This window comes from Aethina tumida, chromosome 4 (genome assembly GCF_024364675.1).
Source record: "Aethina tumida isolate Nest 87 chromosome 4, icAetTumi1.1, whole genome shotgun sequence".
NCBI lineage: Eukaryota > Metazoa > Arthropoda > Insecta > Coleoptera > Nitidulidae > Aethina > Aethina tumida.
The window spans coordinates 9666383-9692802 of NC_065438.1; the positions used below are offsets into that span (position 1 = coordinate 9666383).

Sequence of the window (26420 nt, forward strand, 5' to 3'; positions counted from 1 at the left end):
TTGACCTTTCCATTTCCTAGTATGATGGGATTTCAAAAAATTGATATTCATGAAATAAAAATGCATTGTCTTCAAATAGATATCGATCGATTTAATAATTCATTTAATTAATTTTATTAGTCCCCTCCAATTAAAAGTATCTAATACAATATTTACAATAAAACTACCATATTAACAATGTTCGAAGATTTTAAAAATCTATACAAGTTTCAAAATAAAAAGTATCACTTATTTAAGTAGTTGTTCTATGTTACCAAATAATGTTAAAATGTTTCAAATAATACCGAGATTCACATTTTGATGAAAATTTTTGCTCATTCCGCATCGAAAGAACTACAATTTTTATATAGAGAGGTAATAAATTTGAAACATTTTTTGTTTTATTGACACTAATATCGATTTATTTACAGTTTTAAATATAATGAGTAAAAATACGACGAATATTTACAGACAGTGACATTTTCGTTTACATTACCCTTGTATGACAACAAATAAAAAGTGTAATATTTCGATAAAATAATACAATTTTCTAGTGTATTTTGTAGTAAAAATAATGGACATTAATTAATTTCGGCGATAAAATTTCTATACTATGTTAAAATGATTTCACAAATATATTTAGCCATTTTTTATCATTTATATCTAAACAGGAAACCAGGACAATCATAAACATTTTAGATTATTTCAAAAGAATTGCATTTATCGACTGACAAAAATGTTGTTGAGTGTTTATAAAGCACTTTACAGTTTTAACATCATTTTAAACTATTCTTCAATAAAAATCAAAACAATATCACACTGTTATAATTGAACGGACACCAAGTCGCACTGCATAGTTTTGTTGTTATCCGGTTCCAGATCAAGCTTTTTCGTGTGAGAGGTCGAATCATCGCACCCCTCACTCTCTGTTTGCTATACAGCGATTTCTTGGATCTGGACCCGCTTTTTAACCGTGCCACCGGGAGGATTACTCGACGTCCGAACCGGTGGTGGAGGTTTCTCTTTCTTGAGCGTATTCATGCTGTTCATCGTGATTTGTGGAATATCCTGAATCGATAGACTCCTTGACAACGTGTTGTAACAAGGTGGAAATTCGTATTTCTCTTTTATATTATTCGTGGGACTCTGTCTCGCCGATGAACCGGGAGTCGACGGTCGCTGCGACATTGGAATCGTTTCGGTTGATGGTGATGACGATGTTCGTGAGTTCCGATTAGAAACTTGTCGTCGCCTGTCTCTTTCGCGTTGATAGTAGATTCCGGCGAAAATTAACATGTTTAGGACGAGCAAGAGACAACCGACACCTACCGTCACTCCTAATGCGGCCGTGTAACTGTAATAATGCCTGGTAGCAAGTCTCTGCAGAAGTTCGTCGCTCTCTTCGTCTTCTTCACCTAAAAAATAAACAGAAAACAGAAAAGATTTTTTTATGTATCAGTGTATGTTTTACTTAGATTTAGATCATCGTCATCTGACACATCATCTGAAGTAGTTGTTGATATACAATCAGATCCGTCAATATTTGATGATCCAGCTGAAATTTGCAGGTCAGTTATCGAAGCGGGATGAATTGATGGTGGCAGTTTTGTAAAGGATTCCGCTCGAACGCTTCCTAAAAACGAGAATATTTTTCAAAAACGATCGTTTTTACAGACACAGTTAAGATAATTTAACATCACCTGCATAATAATGTGGCTCTCTTTCGTGAAAATGATGATGTCTCATGTTAATATCTTCATCTCCAGGCTGATGTAACTGAGGAATTAAATTTAACCACACTGCCATTTTGTGACCTCTATAATGACTTTTCATCTTAGGTTTCAGAGCTATAAATAACAAAAACAAAGATATTTCAATTATTTGAAGCGAATTAATTTTTTTAACTTAATGGGGAACTTGACAGAGAGAGTCTTTTAAAACAGCAATGTCTACATGAACGTGTAGGTGTACTTAGTTTTATTCAGTAATTTATACCAAACGTTTAACATGCCTAGAGTACCAAGAAGAAATAATTTTCACCAATTAAGTGAGTTTGATAGAATAGTGGGTCTGCAGGAATTTCGTCTGAAAAATAGCACAGCGTCTGAACAGAAATGTGAGTATTGTGATGTGATGGCAATTATGGAGTAAAGGGACAGAAGAGGTAGAGCAAGAGATTCTGGAAGACCCAGAGCTACCACAGAAGAAAATGTCGATGAATTAATTAGATCAATGCCACGACGCGTTCACGAGTGTCTTAATTAAAGAGGTGGTCCGACCCATTATTAACTTCTGACACTATGCTTTAAAGTTTTTGTTTAATTTTTTAATGAATTATTATTTCGAAATAAGTTTATATTTTTTCCTAAAAAATAAGAAAAATCAATAAAGTTATAGCAATTAAATACGTCTTATTTTAATTATTCATTAACTATGTTAGAATTTTCTTAATCCTAACACCGAGTAAAACTTAATCCAAATTCAATGAGATTTTATAAAATCCTGTGATAAAATAACCTATCTAATTTATTTGAGAGTACTTTAACTTTAAAAGTATATAAATTGCTACCGCCCTGTATATGCAAATCTAATATAATTTATACCAATTATGATCACACTGTATACAAATATATCGGTGAAAATTTCTTGTATTAAAAATTATTGTTAGCTACAAAACAAAAAACTAAATATTTGGATGGTAAAAATAGAGCAATTTTTTATTAAATGTCACTAATCTCTACAAAATTCACAATAATTTTTAGTTTCGTGGAAAGAAATTATTTTCATAATTAAAATCATGGATTATACGTTTTTTCATCCGATCGGAGAAAAATCAATATCGCTCGATTGTTACGCGTGTTTTACCACAATTTTCAAGATTTGGTGATGTGGAAAAAAAAATATAACTTGATGACCAAGAAAAATCAATAGGTTTCAGGATAAACAAATTTTATCCTACTTCAAAAAAATTCTTTCCTGACTCTCAGCATAATAAAAGGTCTACTTGAGATACAACTTGGAATTAATATTTCTTCAAGAACTGTAAGAGATAGATTACTACAAGGGGGTCTTCATGTGAGAAGACAAGACTAGAAAAACAGACGAGCCAGAGTTGAGTTTACCAAGTCCCTTTTACACCGGTCTTTAAATTATTGGAAACAAGCGATCTGAAGTGATGAAATCAAGTTTAATCTGGTTAGTAGTGAGGGGATTTTATATGTAAGTTTAACCCAAACTTTACCATACTTACAGTTAAACACAACGACAGGTCGGTAATGATATGGGGCTGCATTTCGAGATTTTAAATAGGCCCTCTCCTTTGAATAGAGGGTATCATGGATCGCTTTATATATAAAGAAATATTGAGGAACAATATGGTACCGTATTCAAATAAAAATATGCAACTAAAACTTTATTTTCAACAAGATAATTACCCGAATTGCATTTCAAAAGTAATGGGGAAAAATTAATGTTATCAACTGGCCATCTCAATTTCCCGATCTAAACTTCATTGAAAACTTAAGGGAAATAGTGAACAACAAAAAAAGAGAAAACAAAAAAAAAAAAAAATATCAAAAAAACAAAATCAAAATTAATTAAAATACTAATTACAAATTATTTGTAGTAATAAAACTTAAATAGCATAAGTTACTCCACTTTATGACAGCGCAAAATAAAACTTTTTATATTTTTTTATTGTTTAACTGTGTAGTTGTTAAATTTATAAATTTATAACATTTATAGTGAAAATTAATAAGCATAATTGTATGTTATTCAACAATGAAATAAATAATCAGGCTAAATATTTTTTATTTACAGAAATCACTTCTACATTCTGCCTGATTAACGGATTTGTCAATGCGTCGCCTTTTTATACGTTTTCACGGAATTTCCATTGGGTACATGAGTCATATTTTTAATATTTTATCTGATTAATTAGTATGAGCAAAATTTTATGAAAATTTATTATCAGTGAGGTTTGAATCTGAAGAGACACAAAAAATAAATAAATAAAAACAATATTTTGTTTATTTACGCAAAATTACTATACGAATTATAGTATAAACATGGCCAGCAAAATAATTTCTTCATTACTGTGCTTCCCATTAGCTAATCAAATTTATAGTTCAAAGATATATGTAGTAAATCCCATTTATTTAATGAAAAACACCTTGTAAACGGCATTTCTTATGTTAATAATTTCTTTCGTCTTACTACTGGTTGATGCTATAACATAATAAAAAAGAGATGGAGTACTAAAAACCTTTCGATTCTACCACACAGGATGAGGTACATTTTGAAATTGAAAAATAGGCAATATTTGGAAACCACGTTTGTGTCGATATTTGAGTTATCTCATTGGCTAGAGGCACGTCTCAGTTTCCCCACCATTGGATCAATCAATGATCTTAAAGCGCATGCGCGAATGTTGGAATTAAATAGAAATATTTACGATTGACTTATGACATGAATTAGTGCATTTAAAAGTGTCTCTAGAATACTTGCACACAAATTATTAATTAAAATTTGATATAAACTGTTATTCCTCTTAAACAGCAATGACATTTATAATTTGTATATTTTGCAGCTGGTTACTAATTATTAATTCCTGATTTATTAGTAGAGTTGAAAGTTTTTTTTAATCGCCATGTTTTCCATAATTAATTTATTATTTTGCTTCTTAATCAATGTTTAAAGTATATACAAATGATGTATCCTGTTTCATAAAATAATATCGATTAATTAAGCATGAAGTAGTAACAAATTTTTTATGGTATGTATATAATTCTTTCTTTCCTCCATTTTGAGTTATTATTTATTAAAATCGAGTGTTCCACGATCAATATTTGAAATAATTATTTCCGGTTAATGTAAATCCTCTTATGTAGTTAGATTTTTAGTTGGCCCATTTTAAATGTGCACATCTGTGTTGAATCGCGATTCTCACTTTGAGACGGGCGAGTTGAATAAACCATTTTGGGCACCGTTCTAATTCTAATATGGAAAGTTCGCATCTGTTTTAAGTACGTACGATAATACATAAGATTAGTAAGAGCACGAAAGGATTAAACTGCTTACAAACTACTGTACGAAGGAAATATATTAGTATTATTTGTTTGAACTAAGTATTCAACTCCGTTTGTATTTTCGAGCAGTTCTGTTTTCTTACTGCCAGTAAAATATTTGATCAGAAATCAAGTTCTCTAAAATAGACATACAATTTAGTTGTTTAGATTAATTAGTTATAATTGATTCGCAACCGTATTTAATGGAATCAATAGCGAGATAGATATAAGTTGATGTAACAGTTTAATTAGAGTGCAGAGAATTTGTTGGTGCGTCAGCCGTTATATTGAAAACGACAAAACCGCAGGCAAAACAAATTGTCCCAATTTCTGTGTCTGGTGGCCTTTTGGAGGGAGAGAGGATGGGGAGATCTTCGTTCGTGGCTTAGACATTCCTAGATCCGGTGGGTCGAACCCAGACTAATTGGACAAATTATTAAAGGGGGTGGAGGAGAAGGAGGAAGAGCAGACACATATTAGAACCACTCCAGACCTAAACTACGAGGACATATGGGAGGAATTCGGGGTAAAATGGCCCTGCGTTATCTCCTACTTCTCTATGATTTATGCTCTTGAATAACATTCTAATCGCTGTTCTTTCTTGCCTTGTCTTGTTTATTTATTATTGTACAAATATAAGATTGAATAATCTAATTAATTTAGTTATATTTACAATATACTATTGATCTTTTTGAATAAATTTTTTCTTACAATTTAATCAGCAAATTGTATTGTTTTCAGAATATATAGTAAAAGGGAAGGACGCCAATGATTCGAATTCGAATTATGTTAGTTCAGACTGAAACTATAAAAAAATATTTTTATTTTTTCAGGTTCATAACGAGACTATTTGAATGGGTACTTAATTTGCATCGCAAAGTAAATTTAATAAAATTTACTTTGCACAGTGAAAATCCAACGATATAATTATAGAAAAATATTAAATTATATATTATTTTATTATATATAATTAATATTATAAATATTAAATGACAAAGCAATGTAAGCAAAATTAGTTGTGCTTCTTTCATTTTTTATGTTGTAGGTACATTTTAAATATTTATATTTTATACATTTACATAAAAATAACTTCTTGAACAAAACTTGAACTACGGAAAGAACCTAGAAATGAAAGAAACAGGCAAAGAAATGTTGACTTTATGGAAAAGGATAAAACAAATATTGTGTTGCATTCATATCATGTTGACATGTTTTATAAATTGACAAAGACATGTTAGAAATGTTCCAATTTAAATTCTTTTTCTGTTTTCTTTTTTCTTAAATTAAAATGAATATATATTTCTAACCCAAATGTAATTTTATTTTGTGTGGTATATTAAAATTTTTACATGAAGTAATTAGCATTTTAATATCCATTTTTGTGGACTTTACCTTGCAAATCCTTTTAATTTAAGGTAAGGTAATATTGTTGCAAATTTCCTTAACAATGCTATGATGTCTTTTGTTTTGTGAAAGTGATGTTTGTGAGTGAAGGAAGAGGAAGTATTGTTTATGAAAGTCTTTGCCTGTTAATTACGGAAAGTTCCATAATTTATTTAGTGGGCTTGATTGAAAATTATAATTAATTTCCGGAAACTCATTTATTTCCCCCTTTTTGGGTGAAAACGCCGCTGCTCCGAACGTACCAAAGTTTCTTCCAGCAAAACTTTCGACGACCTGTTAATTATTATCCCACCTTTGCTCCACTCCAACTTTAACTTTACACGTTTTTTCTTACTTTTCTCCTTTCATAGCTTTTCACCGCTGAATAATAGGAATTATGCCTTGATTATTGATTTTCTCCTTTCTAGTTTTCTGTTTGTCGTATCGTATTGTATAATAGAAATGAGACCGTTCCATTCACGTTACGTTATGACGATTAGAATTTTCAAAACACTTACTTATGCTCAAGTAAAATTGGGTTCCGATTTCATAGGGTTCCCAGGTGAGTCCTCGGTACCTTGTCCTCTCGCGAGCGGTTCCATAATCCGGCGGCACATCGCGATGCCCTCCAGGGGCGTTGGGATCCCCACTCTTGGCGAAATTGGCGAAGAATACAAGCGCCGCCTCAGCAACGCCGGTGTCTTGACGCGTATAGTTCGCTGGGAAGTTCGGTTGCCCTCCAATTAATGGTAGCCCCAACAGATAGGTCAGAGCTTCACCACGTATGCTACCCAGACGCTGTAACAAAAAGATTTTTGTGCTAATTTGGAAAATAACAGATGATGATGATGATGATAATGATGATGATGATTACGATGTGGTCATATTGAGGTTGATCTTGAGATGTAGGAGAGTTGGTCCCTACATAAAATAATTTAGAAGGTCGGTTTTGGTCAGGTTCTGGAAGTCGGGGGTTGAAACATCCCCAATGAATCACGGTCGCATAAATATGTAACAGGGTTACTTTAAAGGGTCCAAGTTGCCCCGTTTCGCTGGGTTATCATTTAATTAATTAAACCTATATAAACCACCAGCGTGCTCCGCCCCTTTTTACTTACTTCACTGGGAAAAAACTGGACAAATTCACGTATTGAATGTATGATTATTTCTTCTGATAAAATATTATATATTATATTTCAAGTGTTAACTACTAATTTAATTTTATTGGTCATTTGATCTAATTTAAATAGAGTTAAAATAAAAAATTTGGCTGTGATGTTTTGATGTTTGGTTCAAAAGTTATAGTGGTTCTAGTTTTTATTTTTAAAATAATAAATTAGTATATTGAAAAAACACTGCTGAAAGAAAGCATGGCTTGATAAGTGTTATCCATCAGGAAAATTGACCATTATTGACTGGTTTGTAGAATTTAAACGTGGTTTTATGAATACCAATGATGCGCCAAATTCAAACATCAAAAAGAGCACAAAATCGTCTTGTCAAACCGTAAAGTGAAGTTGAAGAGCACAGCTTGGGGCTGTTTCTGCGCAAAATATTTTTGGCGTCAATACCCAACGATGGGCAACACTTGAATCCACCATAACTCTCCAGAGTCAAATCAGCAGTCGGCTAAGTGGACAGCAGCCGATGAGCCTCGTCCAGCGCAACAGAGTGGTGACAAGATTATGGCGTTCATATTTTGGGATGCACTCCATATTTTGTTTATCGAATATCTTGAAAAAGATAAGAATGAGACCGATCTTTCACCAAGGCACTGTTACACAAGTCTTCGGCTACGATGGCAAAATTGCACGAATTACACTATAAATTGCTTCCACATTTTCGCCCCCAGTGACAGATCTAAAAAATACTCACCGGAAGAACATTTGATTCGAAAGAGGCCAAACCATTTTTCAAGAAAGGTATCGAAATGTTTGGAATGATTGCATCGCTCTTGAAGGGGACTATATTGATGAATAAAATTGAATTTGACCGAAAAGTTTTGTTTTCATTTCATTAGATAGGAAAGTTAGCAATAATAATTGCTTGATTAAATTATTACACCTTCTCCGTTTCTCGTTTTTAAATTTGTACAAGTAGTGTAACAAAAGTGACATTTGAAAATTAATTTAAGAAAGATTTTATTCATTAAAATGAATATAATGTAATAATTATAAGGAGAAAAAAGATTAATTAATAAAAAGTTGAAGATTTTTATTGTCTTTGCAACACTTATTTTACTTTTAGCTTAATCTTTACTATTTATTTAGTTCCTTATTTATTTCTTTAAACCATTAACTATTTCACTTTGTATTTAGTTTTTAAATGTAATATGTATGTCTAAATATTAATTTTTATGCAAACAATTTTTAATATTGAAACGCATTTAAATATGATTATGCAATGTTTGTTTTGTTCATAACAGTGACAAAAAATGAAATAAATATGTATTTATGTTATTTTTATTACATTTAATTATTGTATATAAAATTATAATAATTTTAATTCGTAATTTATGCAAAATATAAATTTGTTGAAACAATTCAATTGAATTAAATAGAATGTTAAAAAACACTCATAAATTCTTATTTGCAATTTCACTAAATTAAGTTTGATTCTAAAAAGAAAATTTGCATTTGTCATTTGCATTTTCACTCATTTAATGAATTTACTTTCGACTGTTTTCAATGCATTTTTATGGATTTCCGATGGAAATTCAGAAAATGCACCGGAAAAGTTTTATCACATTTTAATTAGAGCATCGATTTCCAAATAAATACTTAATTTAAGTTAATCTGAATGCAATTCCTTTTCAGTGTCATATCGAGAAAATAGAAAAGTGAGTTGTTTCAAAGAGTTTTAAATAGACTTCTAATAACTGACTTATCAATATAAAGTAATAAAATATTTCCTGGGTCCTTTTCGTTATCTCCTCAAGGATATAATTTTATCTTTCATCGTCTTTTCGTATTTTTTTTGAAAAACAGATTTGAGAGACAAATTGACCCTCGAAACTTGACACGTCTAATTATTAAAATGAGGAAAAGGAGACTAAATTAATTCCCATCGTCAATCAAAATAATCCACTTTAAGTTAAAGTAAAAATTATTCTTCTGTCTTTGTTTCTTAAGTGATTTCGAATGTTTTGAGAGGGAAATAAAGAAGGGAAACGAGTGAATCGATTTGGGGTACATATGTTATTCAAAGTGGGTAAAGAAGGGTAAAAAGAGAATGAAAGTATGTTCTTTCACATTTTCTTAGTTTATCCGTTCCAAATTGGCATTAAATGACACGCCGTGCGTTGCTGTAGTTTTTGCATGAAAAATAATGCGAATAACTTGTTGTATTTGATTTTGTTACTATTATATGTATTTAAAGAGCAGAATGACAAAACTGCCACTAGTTTACAAATTGGAAAATAATATGTTTTTAATGTCTCATTATGATTTTCTTACAAATATTGGATGACTAAACCTGAAAATCACACTAAATTTTTTTCTGGAAGCATTTCGGAGCAATGAATTAGTTTTTGATTTTTTGTTTTCAATTTCAGATGTTGTTCCCACATTTTGGAGTATAGTTCAAGATCTAATTAACCGATTTGTCTACACAAACATTGAAATTAAAGTTGAATGAAGATTCTACAACTTTTATTTGTACAGTTTTGAAAATGGTCCTGTAGTTCATATACCAGAATTTTAAAAACTAGATAACTAGGTGTTCATGACAAAAATCGATACCTATAACTGACACCTGATCTACTGGACCAATCACAAAAATATATAAATGAAAGTTGTAGAATGTTCATTTATCTTAAATTTGAATGCTTATTTAACTAAATTGGTCAAATAGACATCGAGTTATATTCAAAAGTATTGTTTCAACTACGAAAATTAAAAATAAAAAGAAAGAATCCATTTCGGAGCAATAAATTAGTTTTTGATTTCTTGTTTTCAATTTCCGAAATTGTTTTAACATTTTGGAGTACAGTTCGAAATCTAATTAACCGATTTGTCTACACAATCATTGAAATTATAGTTGAATGAAAATTCTACAACTTTTATTTGTATAGTTTTGAAATTGGTCCTGTAATTCATATGCCAGTATTTTAATAACTTGATAAAGTCGGTTTTCAGGATCAAAATGGACATCTATAACTGACATCTGATCTACTGGACCAATCAGAAAAATATATAAGTGATTAATCGATTTGTCTACGCAAACATTGAAATTAAAGATGAATGAATATTTTACAACTTGTATTTGTGCAGTTTTGAAAGGCCATGGAACGATAAGAATACCGATCATCCCCAGAAAGGTATCGGGCTCATAATTTCAGGAAATGTTGGTACTCATAAGATTCTTCAATGCAGTAATTTTCAGATCTTTATCTGTTACCATTTCTGAATAAATCAATAAATACTGAAAATCAGTAAAAATTGTTATACTCAGCACGGTGAATCGATTGATCTAAATATGATAATTTTGATTTTTAACCATGTTACGATAATAATTAAAATATAAAACTATTTTTTTTTGAATTCCTCATTCAATTTTCGATAAAATTATGTGCTTCGGGATTTATTTAAAACGGTACGTCATATTGAAAAAAATTAAAAATCGATTTTTTGCACAAAAATATATTTCTTTTTATGATTTACCTCTTGAAGAACTTTGCTATTGAAAACAACAGGATAAAATATAAAAATAATTATTAACTTTATTCCTAACTATAATGATTAAATCATTAAATATAAAATATTATTCTTTATATAATTCAACGAAGTTTTAGAGAATTTAAATTTTCCTTTAACTTTAAAGTTCTGTATTTTATCATTTCAAGAGTTAAATCATAAAAAGAAATCGATTTTTGAGCAAAAAATTGATTTTTATGGTTAAAAATTAAAATTAAGAAAATAACCTCGTTTTTTTAAGGTTCTTATGAACAGATATAGTTTTTTTTTCCTACAAGCAACAATGATGCCCCAAAACATATCATATAAGTGCTGAGAATAACAATTTTTTCTGATTTTCAGTATTTTTTGATTTATTCAGAAACGGTAACAGATAAAAATCTGAAAGTTGCAGCGTATCTTGTGAATATCAACATTTTCTGAAATTATGACCCCACACCTTTCTGGGGCCGATTCGGTATTCTTATCGTTCCGTGGCCTTTGTGCTGTAGTTCTTATGCTAGTATTAATAACTTGATAAAGTCGGTTTTCAGGACAAAAATCGATACCTATAACTGACATCTGATCTATTCGACCAATCACAAAACTACATAGATGAGAGATGTAGAATGTTCATTTATCTTAAATTTAAAAACTTATTTAGCTAAATTGGTCAAACAGATCTCGAGTTATACTCAAAAGTAAACTCAGTAGTAAAAAAAGAATTCATAAATTCATTGTTCGAAAATTCTTTCATGAAAATATTTAAGTGTGCTTTTCGTATTTAGTCTACCAAAATGTATAGAAAAATCATAGTAGATTATGAAAGACAAAATATCTGTGAAATAGTATTATAGTTATTTTCGTCTGAATCGACGGCGAGATTTTTACTTACTTGGGGATAATCGCTCTCTTTTGTTTGATATCCGAAGTGGAAGAGATAGGTCTTGGCGCCTCTTCTGGCGTGCAAATAGGCGACACGGATCAACGGTGAAACGGTGTGTCCGTCGCTCAACGCCTCCATAGTCGAGTCGCGTATGTTTATTGGATGCTGGATCGGTTTGTCCCAGTCGGTGTACTCGTTCCTGACCGCCGAAAAGATCTCGTTCAAGTGGTAGAGATACGCGTTCCGGATGTACGTTCTCAGCACACGGTTCCTCTGATCCTCTTCGAACCCGTATTGAATGTCATTTGCGTTGAAGTCTGTATAACTTTCGGTGGTCGTCACGCCCAGCATCAGTTCGGAGGTTATGAAGTTTTCGCTGGCGTGTTCCATTGCGTAAGCCGGATCGGGAGTCTCGGAGTTCAGGGGCAGTGACGGAGCGATTCGGGGCATGAATCTGACCGTTTCCAAATCCACGTCCATTAACGCTTGCAGAGGCCTAAAATGTTGCCGAAGCATAAATCTAGATCCGGATTGATTCGAACCAACAAGGTAAAACTTTCAATATCAATATAAAGACATGAAGGATTGTCTGAAGTGGGCAATAAATATATCTTACGTTTGGCAAGATGGAACGCGAAATTTATGGTGCCCATAATTTTTCCTGTCCCACAATTCATCATGTGATTTCTCGAACACAATATTTTACATATGTTACAGGTACAAATTACATTATGTTTACGAAAATACTCTATTTCGTTGAACAGGTATTCAATTAAATGTAACAAATAGAGATACGTCGTTTTTAGTTCATCATATGCATGTAATTACACAGGCACCATTACATATAAGTTGAACTATACTAGTATAGTTTAAAACTGGCGTTTTATGGTATTATAAAGTATGTAAAACGAGTTTTCCGTGCAACTTTTTCCTCATACACTTTATGCGGCTTTCCATTTAATTTCCACTGGCTAGTTAAATGTTTCCCGTGTACCGTTTCACCATAAATATTTTGGACCTCACTACCATTACTTATTGAAAACCACGTTTAATAATTTAAATGAAAATTATTTTTACCTTGTTCGAAGGCAATCGGCAATATCTACGTTTGTGTCCGTGTTTGTTTCCGTTTCCGATTCCACGTTTGAGTGCAAACAGCCGGTTTGTTGGGCCACACTGATCCGCAGATTTTCCGTATTGTGAACAGTCGCCCAGGGACTCAAAGCTGTCCCACTCAAAAGCACCACTCTTTTAAACAACCCTGAAACCAATCGATAATTTAAATATATGTAAATGTATATGTTGTGGCCGCATTTACCTTTAGAGGATGAAGAAATGAAAAGGAGATTGACCAAGGCAGCTCCTGTGTCGTGGCCAATTAGAGTGACTCGTGATGGATCGCCACCGAAAGCCGCTATGTTAGTTTTGATCCAACGCAGAGCCAAACTAATGTCCTTTATCCCCAAATTTGAGTTGTCACTATCTTCTTTTTTGGGATCCCCACTCTTTTGTCCTCTTGCAACTGGTGTGTTCGGTTTGGTTCTTAAAAAACCTGGAGCAACCAAAAATTAGTAAAATAGTGCAGTAGAAAGATGGAACTGGGGAATAAATATTTCAGGTCGTCAACGATACAGATACTCGTGCTCGTTACTTTTTCTTTCGAACCGAACTGGAAACTGAAATGAACGGAAGTGAACTTTGCGAAGACATTTGTACGCTCGTTACATTCGAAATTTATTCAATAATGGCGCGACTCTTTTGCCTGCATTCTTTATCTCTCTTGCCCCTTGTCGTCACATTTACTGGCAAATTGTTCAGATACAACCCGAAAAAAAAAACACTTTTTTGTTTAGTTTTTTCCGATATAAATCTCACGTTTCAAAGTTAAAGATTATCATTTAAAATATCTATTTAAGGTGACATGTGGATAAAAATTAAAGCAATATATATGTATAATTTTTGAGTAATAATAAAATGGTAAATGGTGGAGTGTGAAGAGTGTGAAAGTGGAGAGTGTTAATTTGCAGTTGCAGCGGTAGTTTAGTGCAAACGAGGTTTACTTCCAACTAGAAAGTTACAGATGTGCACCGAAATCAGTTCATAAGTTCACTCCAGACCAGACCGAGATTTAGTTGGTTCTGTAAATTTTCCATCCCACTTTTCCAATTAAGACGGACATAAATCACATTAGTAGACTTAATTTGGGCCAAAACGTTTCTGAATGTTCGAATGTTTTGAGCACATACTCACTTTTAACCGCATCGAAATCAACGATTTCGCTTCGGGCAAGTGCCGAGAGATTAAAACAAATCGTACGTCTGACAACTGTAATGCGAATGCAAATTCTCGAATCGTAAATTTGTTTCTGCAAAGTGCGGTCATTAATATTTAGGAGGCGAGTCTACTTTACGAACAATTAATGGTCATTTCTCTTAAATTGCCCAACATTTTTTACTTGTGACATTTTATCCTTCAATTTATGCTTAAACTTTATCCTTTTCTGCTAGAAATTATTTCTAAGTGAACAAAATATAATACTAAAGTGAGGAATGTTTTAAACTAGTTGCGACAGAATTTATTTTGAGTTCAAAAGTGTTTGTTATTTAAAGCAATGAAAAATTAAAAGAAATGAAATTATAAGTAAGAAATTAAATTCTTTAATTATAATATTTAAGTTATGACTTTATTGTTAAGCTAATAGAGACGAGAAGATTACGTAGTGAAAACAAAACGGTTTTCAATTATACAAAAGAGTGAAAAGGTAGGAAATGTTGGATAGAAATGCATACAAATTAAGAATTTGCATTTTAAAGAACCAAAATTAAATTAACCAACCGTTTGCTAACTTTTAAACTCCGACTAATTGAAGCAACTCAATATTATATACATACAGTGGTGGAAAAAAATTTAGAATATTTATTTAGTTGTTACAAATGTTAATTAATGTTTTCCCTAATCTGTTGTAAATCTGAACAAGTCTAATTTATTGCAAGATCGGCCATTAATCACAATGATCAATATATTCAGAAGTTTTTACTATCAAAAAAAATCAATTAGGTTTGGAAAAATGTTTGGAATATTTTATAATAATAATATTCATAAATAAATTAACAATAACTTCAACATTTCAGAAGTTATTGTTTACTTTTGATATTTTTTTGTTCGTATGTGTTTAATACTTCCCAATGGTGCTCAATATGATTTAGATCAGGGGACTGAGCCGGCCATTCAAGCACAGTTACCTTTTTAATTAGAAATCATTTTTAATAATTTTAGACGTGGGATCGTTGTTTTATTGAAATATCCAACTATGTGACACTCCTTCCTCGGCAAATGGAACATAGTGTTTTCCTGTATTAAAATTCATCCATTTTATCTTCGATTTGAATGAAGGGATTGTGAAAAGCATCCTCAAACCACAATACTTCTGCCACAATGTTTACTCGTATCAATTTGGTATTTAAAATGTTCTAGTATCAGACCCAAACAAATTAAATTTACATTCGTCACTCCAAAGGATAGTGTTTTTTCCTGAGTTTATGACAAGTGTGATTTTGCAGATTCCAGAAGAAACGCTCTATTTTTCTTTGATAAAAGTGGTTATTTAACTGCAACTCGGCCGTGTAGTCCCGCATCAACAAGGCGACTTCTTATTATTCTGCTGTTAACATCTAGATTTCATTGTGTCAAAATTTCCTTGTTTATTTGCTTTGACGTTTGAGAGAATCTTTGAGGGATTCTTTTTATAATTTTGTCTCTCTTGGGAGTGGTTTTTCGTGGTCGTCCTGGCTAGTGTCGATTTTCAATACCACCTCCTGTATGGCATTTACGTAAAATCTTCTAAACAGCACTCTGAATAATATTTAATGTTTTTGCCAAGTCACACTGCGATTGACCACTTCCACAAATGCATTACTATTTTGAAACTGACCGAAAATGTTAAGAATTTTATGAATACTGACCGCAAATAAATTAATATTCTTTACTTAAAAAACGTATCTGATAAAGAGACCTAAACAAAAAAGATGAACGGTAATACCAGTATAGCCAATGGTAAACACAAATTGGCGAATTTGTTTAACACCATTACAAAAAATCACCGGGGATAAAAATCCAATTTTTAAAAATATTCCATACTTTTTTCCACTACTATATTATATTATATAATTATTCGTTTGTTCTTTCTGAATTTTCACATAAATTAATAAACATTATTATTATGTGTTAAAGGTTAACATTTCAAAGTTAAGTTGATGTTTATTAAATTAATTTCTATTTAAGATTTGAGCTTCTGCATTGCCTATTGTGTTATATGTTACAATTTGAGTATTGCTTATTGTTTCCTGAACATTCAGTATTTAATAATGGATCAAAAGCCAGACAAACGGAATTGTCATACCAGTTGCGAAGTGAAACTCATTTTGACACATCACAATTCAAATTAATCGTCTTTCTCGCTCTGCTCCTTCCTTCATTCCATACATTCAAGTGCTGATTTCTTGGTTGGTTACTTGTCATTGGAATATTCGAAAATCTCTGCTTAATATGCACTATTCATCCGTCCTCTCGATTCCCATGGTAATTGATTTCAAATACTTTTATTTCTCTTTAGTTTCAATGATATGTTTAAGAATGTCAACTCCGTTGTTCTACAATTGAAATTATTAATGAATAATATTTTCAAGTTAATAAGTTTTCATAACTGTTCGAAACGATACCTTCGTAAAACGGTTTACTAAATACTTTTTTCATCTTTCTTATTATAACCGCTGAAAAACCCCAATAAAAGTCTCCCTTTAATAATAAAATTGACGAACAACACTCACAAAAGTCGGATAAGAACCTCATTAAAAGATGTTTTATATACCCATCAAATCTACTTTATATCTTCTAATGGAGACTTTTCAAACATTTTACAAAGGAAATCACTGTTATAAACCTCATCTTATTGCTTTATATTAATATTTTTACTAACTATTTATAATAAATGGATGCCATACTTTATTTTTATTATTTATTTATTTTTAAATTATAATTAGATGTATCGAACTTCTTACATCGAACAAATAAAATTGTTAAAGAGTCATATAAAGAACTAATAATTTTCCAATAAATTAAGGTTCGTGTCTGTATAGTATACAATGAGCGAAAGATGAAGTTTTGAAACATTTCCCATTGAAAACATTGGAAGCAGTTTGTTATAAAACAGTTTTGTTATTAAAGCCATGTAGGAAACTGTGAGCTGAAATGGAGTCCTTAAGACACCACATACGTGTAGTAGAAACTTGAAGCAACTAATTTATAATTCCATTCACTAAGTCCTATGAATTTGCAAACAAACACAACTTCTATCTTCTACATTGTTGTACCGTTCTTGAGGGAATTCTCTTCTCTTCTCTCCATCCTTCTATCTTCCTCCTTTTCCTTTTCTTGCGTCCTTTATTTTTACTACAAACTTACAAATGCAAATTTTGCCTCCGTTTTAATTAATAATTATGAAACATTCGATAACTACGGACTACGAGAATTTTTAGCAGTTCAATAGTTTTAAAACAAGTTAAGAAATAATAAAAAATACACGAGGTAAAAATCTAGGAAATCTGCAAAATGTCATAAAAGCCAGAGAACATTTATAAGATTTTTTACAACCAACCATAAATAGTATAGAACGTTTACGTTATATCAAAATTTATGGTGAAAATTAATTGAGTTTGTTTCTTGGAAATTTTCATTGAAACGAAATATTTTGTTTTATTTCCTTTTTAAAAGGAACTTATGTTTTTAAAAAGGCAAATAAACGGCAATAAAATTGGAATTGCAAGTTTGTCGGAAACGAAGGATAAAATGACAACATATTTCCGTAATAAAAAAGAGGAAAACAGAGAATGTCAAACACTTAAGTGTAAGTAAATTGGTTATCGGTTCAGTTCGGTCCGTTTTAAAATTCACCTTCCGAGACGATAAAACATAAAACCCTTAAAAATTCTCCAATTCTCGTTATAACTTTCCACTTTGCATAATCTAACACAAACTTTCCCCGTATTTCTCATATTCGCTTGTGCCACTCAAACTTTTATCTCTATTCCTTTTAACCATTTATATATACACGTATATATATCTTCCATCTCAAGGTATCTTCATTTTTAATTGTACTACTAATAGTTAAAATTAAAAAATATATACAATATAAGTAAGACATTGATTATGCTAACACAAAACAAAATGGAAAATTTTGATTGAAAACCGTGTTTAGACACGATAAACATCTACATTGTTTGATTAAATGTAAAAAATAGAATAAAGTCGGCGGCAGCAGCAACAGCAGCAGTTTTATTGAAAATCTTTTGAAATCGATCGATTGGCAAGTTGTTATTTTATAGGCCAAAGTCCATTGAGTCCATTCAGTTGATTTCGGTCCAGTATTTTATACGGTGAATCGGAATGTTGAATGCGGAATGGTTTTACCTTACCCGTATTATTTGTCCCCACACAAAGAACACAATAAAATACCGACTCTTAAATCGACTTTTCTATCCATTTTCCACATTTTATTAGTGAATATGTCGATCTTTCTCTCTTTCTCTTAACGTAATTTTTTATATTCGTTTTAATAAATGTTGGAAGTACCAAAAAGGAATAAGTATTTGATATGCTTAAGCAAGAGTGTAAAAAGGAATATGACGAAGAATATATTTGAATTAAATAAGATTTGTCTAGGTTTGTGTGTGTGTTTTGAGACAAATGGAATTATCTTTAGATATTCGTTTTACAGAGTAAACGTTAAACGTAAACCCAGCAAGATCAGTATGACTGCCTGCATTTCGTAAGTTCACTTCTGTTTAAGCCGCCCAACTAATATTTGTCTATTATATTCCCATCTGTTCTACCGCAGATAAAATCTAACTCACACAATCTAATTCTCATTCTATATGTTTTGTTTCAGTTTCAGATTAATTTGCAATAACAAGTATAAAAAATATGAACTAAAATGTTAAACTAAACTAAATAATTATTAATTAGTAATAAAATTATAAAATATCGATAAACAATGTTTCTACAACTGCAGACAGTACCATTGTTTAATTTAAAAATAATTAACATTACCCAGTTTTAAGTAAACAATATATATAAACAAATATTATTTATTCTCAGGTTTTTCAAATTTTGGCGAATGGGCTATCTCAATTTTTTATTTTGCGTCCTACAACACGATTTCCTTAAATTCCATCTATTCAGGCATTTTTTAATTTGAAATATTGTTATCGCTACCGGTGGATATTAAATTGTATTAGGAATTTGGCAACATATGTTTTTTATTCGACCCATTAAAACAACGGAGGATTCATTTAATATTGTATCCCATAAAAAATGAAATTTTCGTTTTCGGTTAATGATATAATAATGATGCAGCAAATTCAAACCCATATAAAAAGATAAAACAAATTAATATTTTATAAGTTTATTCTAACATAAGTTAAAATATATTTCGTGTTATCGCAGTTGCATGCAATAACAGAAAACTTGGACTTACCTAAGATTCCTAGTCTAAAATTGAGCGTGACGACGATAACGTGTCCGTAACTGGCTAAAACACTTCCGTCATAAGGGTGACCGGCACCCCATTCGAAACTCTCCCCATGAACAAGGACTAAAACTGCATAAGGAGCCTCCAAGCCGCGATTTCCTGAAACAAAAACCATTTATTTACGTTTCAAACGATTTATACCCACAATTTAAATAGCGGGGGAAAAAGTTTCGCGAGCTTCTCCACTTTTTTTTTTAAATTATATGTTATCCGGATCGTAAAATGTTTTTTATTCCTTTTTAAATTGGGAACTCGCAATCCGATTCAAAGATTTTTCTACTTTTCAAATGTAATTTTTTATCAGGAAATCAATAAACGTGTAATATGTGGTTTTGGAAAGGTCGATAAAATATGTATGCAAATGCCAAAGCACAATTTACACATTTTATTATGAAAAGTTTAGTGCAATATTTTGTTTAGTTCAAGTTTATAGTTGTCCATAAAATATTCTTTATTTTTCTGTTTAATAGATCACGTCTTGCCTTAATAAAAAGTCATTGTTTTTATTTTTATGTAAGCGAGCTATGTTGGATAAATTTCATGGGTCTATCTGTATGATAAATATAACCGGAACTGGATTGTTAAAGTTGTGCGGAGAATGTTTATAAGTTAATATATGCAAGAAAAGTAAGATATAATTTAATAAAAACACAGTAAAGTTGAGCAAAAGTTCCTCGACAATAATTTTGTATTTGAAAAGTTGAAATAACCCAATTTGGAGGCGGTGCAGATTGAGAAAAACGAAAGGCGCGCATTTAAGAAATTCCAAACATAAGTTTAAAGTTTCTCATTAGACAGCGAAAAAGTTTTTAATCTAATTCGAGTTTCACTGCGATTAATGAGAAAAAAGTGGTTTCGGTCGGTTTTCACTTTGCCGTTTCGTTTTTTCTGCCTAATTCCTGGAATTATGATGGCTCAAATAAAGGATGATACTTTTTTTCTCCACTTTTTCCCTTCCTTTTTTATGGGGTCACTTGTAAGCTTTTGTAAAATTTATTGGGGATCATTTTGACTTCCTAATTTTCACTAAACTCTAATTATCATTCATGTGTGCTAATTATTTTTTAATTGTATAATTAATTCGACATGATTTTATATTTTTAATTATAATTTATCATCACATTTTAACTAGTGTTGTTCGAAATAAACGATTAATTGACTAAATTTGACTTTAATTGGATAAAATATACATGTCATATACAAAATATAATAATAATGTTTAATATTCTATACATTCTCTTTCTGTTGCACATCTTAAAAACGACGGAAATATTACTTTAAACGCACATATTAGTTTGATTTTGTTGGCTAAAAAAATAGCATTCAAATGATTTAACTAATTCACGTTTTGTGGTATTGTTAATACTTAAAAATATTCTAAATGGTAAGAAAATATTCAGTGGGAAAAAAGAAATATTACATTCTACGGAAAAGTGAAATAATAATTAACATGATAAATCAAAAAATAGTTTAAAATGTTATTAACAGATATGAAACAACACAAAAAATTCCTTTTATATATGTATGTATGTATAAATGTATTAATTATCTTCCATAATTTTGACGAAGAGTATTTTGGAGTGATGAATCAAAGTTCAATAGTCGTCCTCCAAAAGTTTGGACCCTAGATATGTTACTAAAATATAGAACCAGTGTAGAGGAAACGTTATGGTTTGGGAATTGTGTTTCCAGAGATGGTAAAGGACCATTAAAGAAAATTGTTGGTAAAATATATCGTCTCATATACAGAGACATAATGACAGATGGAATCATTTGCCAACGATAATTTATCAGTTACATGGATAATGATCCAAAACAAAGTGTCTAAAGCTGTTCAAAATTGGTTTAAAGGTAATTATGTTGAAGTTATTGATTGACCAGTGAAAACTCCGGATATAAATCTAATTGAAAACATATGGGACGACGTGAAATCTCGATTAAAACACTAAACATTTTAAATTTTAAGTAATTTACGTTTTGTGGTACTGTTAATATGTAACAATAGTAGGATTAATATATAGTATATATATTATTGATTATATATTTTATTGAATAACTGGCTTTTACTGGGAAAAAATTGGGAATATTACACAGAGAGAAGGTAAATAATAATTAACATTATAAATCAAGGTCTAAATATTGCTGATGTCTTTAAAAGCTTAAGATGCACCCTAAAATAGTTTACGTTGTTAACAGATATGAAGCACAAAAAAATTCCTTTTATAGATAGATAAATTGGAAACATTATTTAAAGAAATCCTTTCTTGTTTTCTAGGGAAATAATGAATTAATAGAGTCATACAATATAAATGTGTCTAGTAAAACAACCAGATATTAACTGAATGAACAAAATTTGCAAGCTTGCATTTCAGTAAAGGAACCATTGGTATCGAAAAATAATATCGAAGTCTAAATAATATTCACTGAAAAATGTATTAATTATCCTCCATAAATTTGACGAACAGTATTTTAGTGGTGAATCGAAGTTCAATAGGATCAGTTGGTAAACAATCTGTACGTCGTCCTCCAAAAACTGGTTACACTATAAAAACATAAAAACAGGGTAGAGAAAACGTTATGATTTGACGTTGTATTTCTTGACATGGTAAAGGACCATTAAAGAATATTGTTTGTAAAATGTACCATTTCATATACAGAGACATACTGGCAGATGGAATCATTTGTCTAAAGTTGTTCAAAATTAGTTTAACGATAATTATGTGGATTGACCAGCGCAATCTCCGGATATAAATCCAATTGAAAACTTATGGGACGACGTGAAGTCTCGATTACAACACTAAATACCATCAAATTTAGATAAATTGTGGTTATTAATTAATGAGTAGTAGAATTCAATTTTAAACGGCCGTTGCCGACATCTCGTTAAATTTATACCTCCCTGTTTGCAGGCGGTTATAACGAACAAAGTTTGCTCAACAAATTATAAACAATTTTTTAAAATTATTTATATATATATATATATATATATATATATATATATATATATATATTAAATTAAAAACTATGTCTCAGGCCATCACTATATCCGGCAATTCAATTAATGAATTTTTGGTCACGATAAAAGAAGTTAAAGACATTTTAATATTAATAATAATATTTTATGAAATTGGAACTAGGAAATTGATCCAGGCCTAGAATGTATATATTAAGCGCCTAAATTCAGATGAGGTAGTTAGAAGGTTGTACTAGTTTTTGATAAGGTAAAAGTATCAGGAGGAGAGTAGAGACGGGAGTAGAAGGAACGTAGAGACAGATTAAAAAGTTTGTATGTTAAACGTGCAAAAGTAGAAGCAACTGTCACAGATGTCACTTTGCTTCGGTTTAGTTCGGTTCGTTCGTACGTGATTCTCGTGTTTAAAACAAATGTTCCCTAAAATTTTGTACGCGTCGGGAATATAAATAAATTTATATTATATTACATGCACTTTTTTGCCACAAACTATTATGTTAATCCCTGTTTGGTAATTCAGAAAGATCCTCCGGGACGTTACATAGGTTACGTATATGTACGTATGAATGTTGTGTAGCAAAACGCAATTGGTTTTTTTAAGGGTAAATAAATTATGTTGAGACGTGAAATTGAATTTTTAAAAGGCAATCAACAAAAAGTACATAAATTGTAGATGATGTCAATATTTTTTGATAAACCGTTTGTTGATATGGGAAATGGAAAATGAGAAATTAGCAATAAAATTACAAATTAGAACGATAAAACATAAACGGTCAACATCAATTACATTAATATGAACTCGATGTTTCTGGCATCAACAAATTACACTGACCCAAACACACACTTTTCAACATTGTTTGTTCATTTCCGTTTGTGTTTCATTATTTCGATTGTGTTTCGCTACTAAATGTTTATATGATTGTCGCATTTATGAATAAAATAATTTTCTACACGCTGTATACCCGAGATATTAGTATTCAGGCAGGTTAGTTGTGTTTAACAATAAGTCGACTTAAGTTAGGGAAGAGTGAAGGTCCAAAGTGAAGTAAAGTAAAGTAAAGGTGCAATTTAACAAAGTTGTATAATTAAGTTAACCCGAACCAGACAGTGTTATGCCATTCGCAATTGTTGAAGTTTCGCGCAAGTTTTCCGCACTTTATCTATTCCTCTCCGCGGAAAAGTGGGCAAAACCGACCGAAGGGAATAGTTTCTAATTAAACTAATGTTTGTTATTATGCTCACGTTAATTTATGTGCGCTCGAAAAAACCTCTTTATTACATGCACAAAGACCTTTTTATTACAAGAGAAAGGGAGATGTGTAAATTTAATCCTCTTTAACGTTTTTTTCCCGACGATGCAAATAATGCAGATGTTTATACGTTCATTTAAGCCGAAATTAAAATGAAAAACCTTTTGTGCGACTCAAAAGCATTCATGCACAATATGCACATATATAGGGGTACTACCTACGTATTTACCACTAAAAGTTGTAACTAAACCAGAACGGAATTTAATTTAAAACTCTAATTTCAATTCAATTTAAGATTAGATTATGCTACTGTTAACGGCAGGACTTAAATATTGTTGTTTTGCTTCTGACAGAAACAAATGGTTATACGTGTTAAGTTTACTAGATGTTAAAGTTAAATAGAATATGTATGTAGGTGTTTAAAATGAAAGGCAAGTGGTGAGTGAGTGAAAAAGGCGGCGTGTACAGGTCTGCGAAATGGTTTTGAGTGTATTCAAGTTCCACCTGAACCGAGCCGCACGTTCAACGTTTTCCCAACTAAACCTGAACGGAATAATCAATTTTCTTAACTACCTCCATCCTATAATTCAATGGCTTTCATAAATTATTACATTCAATGGCAAATTTTCCTACTTTCCATAAGAGGAGTGAGGAAGCTTTTGTGCCACTTTCAACCAATCGTAAAATCTTATTACTATACTATATGACAATTCTTCTTACCGCTTCCCGGAACGTAAATGTTGAGAAACAAACAGTCTTCGGATTGATTTACTAGAAGGGGAATGAGTTTCTTCAAATATTGGTATCGTCCTTTCGGCATGTGCTGGAGGGCGGCGGTTCTGTTCGTGATGTCCGGGTATCTTTGAGGACAGACCGAGCCGAACGTGTCCGCCAGACGAGTGCCGGGCCAAGGGAGGGGCGGCTGAGGTGCACGGAACCTTTCAACAAAATTCAATTCAAAATTATCCTAAGGTGTCTAACAATAAGTAATCGTTTTTTATTATTCGATGGAAAATGGAATCGCAATGCGGCGAAGCGAAATGCGAGATGAAAGAGAAGAATGGAAGCGTTAAAAAGCGATACACCGATATTCCGCTTATCTTTCATTCATTTCAAATCATTGATCGATTGTTCGGTCAAATCTCGAACGTTTATTTATGTTACGTAGCCTGAAAAGGTTAAACCAATTGTACACTTGCCTCTTCAAACATATCGTTTTAAAATTAATTAAACACTGTACAAAAATTGTAAACAATCAATTTGCGGTGGTTGAATGGAGAATACATATATATTTCAATCGGTTCATTGTGAACATCCATCTCAATGCTACCGGCAAGTTGAAAGTGCACAAAATTCTTTTAAACATTCTTTGGACGTGTTCTTTTATCATGGTAATACGAGCAATTTTCATCCTTTCTATACACCACACTACACTATATGCATAATCATATTGTGTACATTGTACGCGTTCACAACGAATCTTTTTCCATCGGGTTTTTGATTTACTCCTTTTTCACTTTTAAATTAATGTATAACGCTACAACAAGTTTCAAAGGAAACATTGATCTATTACAGTTATTTTCCGTACACGCTTTTAACGAATTTTTAACTGTTGCTTATAACATATTGAAGGCAGTCTCCTCAGGTTAATTAGAGTGCACAAAAGACACGACGACACCTGGAACTAATCACAGGTTGGTTTCAGTGAATTTGAATTCGGTGGATTGTTCAGTAAAGTCCCCGAGGCGAAATCGAAATCTTGCGTCTTGTCGCATCGCGACGCTTATTAGAATCGCTGCCCCAGGGTCTCACGACGCGTCGTCTCTCCACCAACCAACCATGTATCCATATTACGTTCATTACGCCCCTACACAATTGCTCAACACCGTGCATAATGGAAATGTCTACAATACATACACACGCCCGAAATTATTATCGCAGAGATAATCATCTAACTATACACACACACACACACATACACACATATATGTATGATACATAGATTAACTCGATACCTCAATGGTCCAACGGGTGGGGCGGCGTACGGAACACCGCGGAACACCTCGACAGGTTCCAGATGTCTGGAGTTGAGTTCCAAAATGATGCCGCGAATCGCCCCCGTTTGAATTTCGACGATGCGCGAACTGTATCGTACGGCCGTTGCTTTTTTCGCTATGGCGATCAGCACGAGTGTGAAGAAAGCAAATTTACGCCATAGGAGGCATCTGGGTAGCATTGTCTGGATACGATGGCCCACGATGCATTCCTCGTTTTCAATTTTCACATTTGCTCTTTTCCGCTGTTCCTATTCGAGATTGTTGACTTGACAAAAAGCACTCTTCTATTATATCTGGAACAATACAATTATTATTCGATAAACAACAAATGCACTGTTCCAAGAAATTAACGTAACATACCAATACTAAGTGATTATTATTAATATTTATGAAAAATTATAATTGTTACAAAAAAACCTAATAAAAGATATTGCTTTTCTAAAAAAATAAAAAAATCGATGTTTATAAAAAAATAAAAATTTGAACTTAATATGGGATATTCCACTTTTACTATGAATGACAGCCTTAGATTTCCTATTCATACTCAAAATCTGGGTTTGAATTCCATTT

The 26420-nt window shown here is 31.6% G+C and overlaps 1 protein-coding gene across 1 annotated transcript; it reads right to left on the reverse strand.

Annotated features, from left to right (window-relative positions):
• Positions 1 to 69: 69 nt before the first annotated feature.
• LOC109599035 (neuroligin-1-like) lies at positions 70 to 26168 on the reverse strand. The gene is made up of 10 exons (XM_049965880.1): positions 25809 to 26168; positions 24514 to 24731; positions 19519 to 19671; positions 13306 to 13539; positions 13065 to 13248; positions 11997 to 12483; positions 6947 to 7226; positions 1680 to 1826; positions 1451 to 1612; positions 70 to 1394 (listed from the first exon to the last, which is right to left on the reverse strand). The coding sequence occupies exons 1-10, from the start codon at positions 26027 to 26029 to the stop codon at positions 913 to 915; spliced, it is 2568 nt and encodes an 855-aa protein (XP_049821837.1). The 5' UTR covers positions 26030 to 26168; the 3' UTR covers positions 70 to 912.
• Between the last annotated feature and the right edge of the window lie 252 nt (positions 26169 to 26420).

Excerpts from the sequence above, each read along its gene's own strand:
- LOC109599035 (XM_049965880.1), bottom strand. The coding sequence starts at position 26,029 with ATGCTACCCAGATGCCTCCTATGGCGTAAATTTGCTTTCTTCACACTC. Across the intron at positions 19,672-24,513 it reads CATTTACGTTCCGGGAAGCG|GAAATCGCGGCTTGGAGGCT; the intron begins GTAAGAAGAATT and ends TTTTTGTTTCAG. Across the intron at positions 1,395-1,450 it reads TGACGATGATCTAAATCTAA|GTGAAGAAGACGAAGAGAGC; the intron begins GTAAAACATACA and ends TTTATTTTTTAG.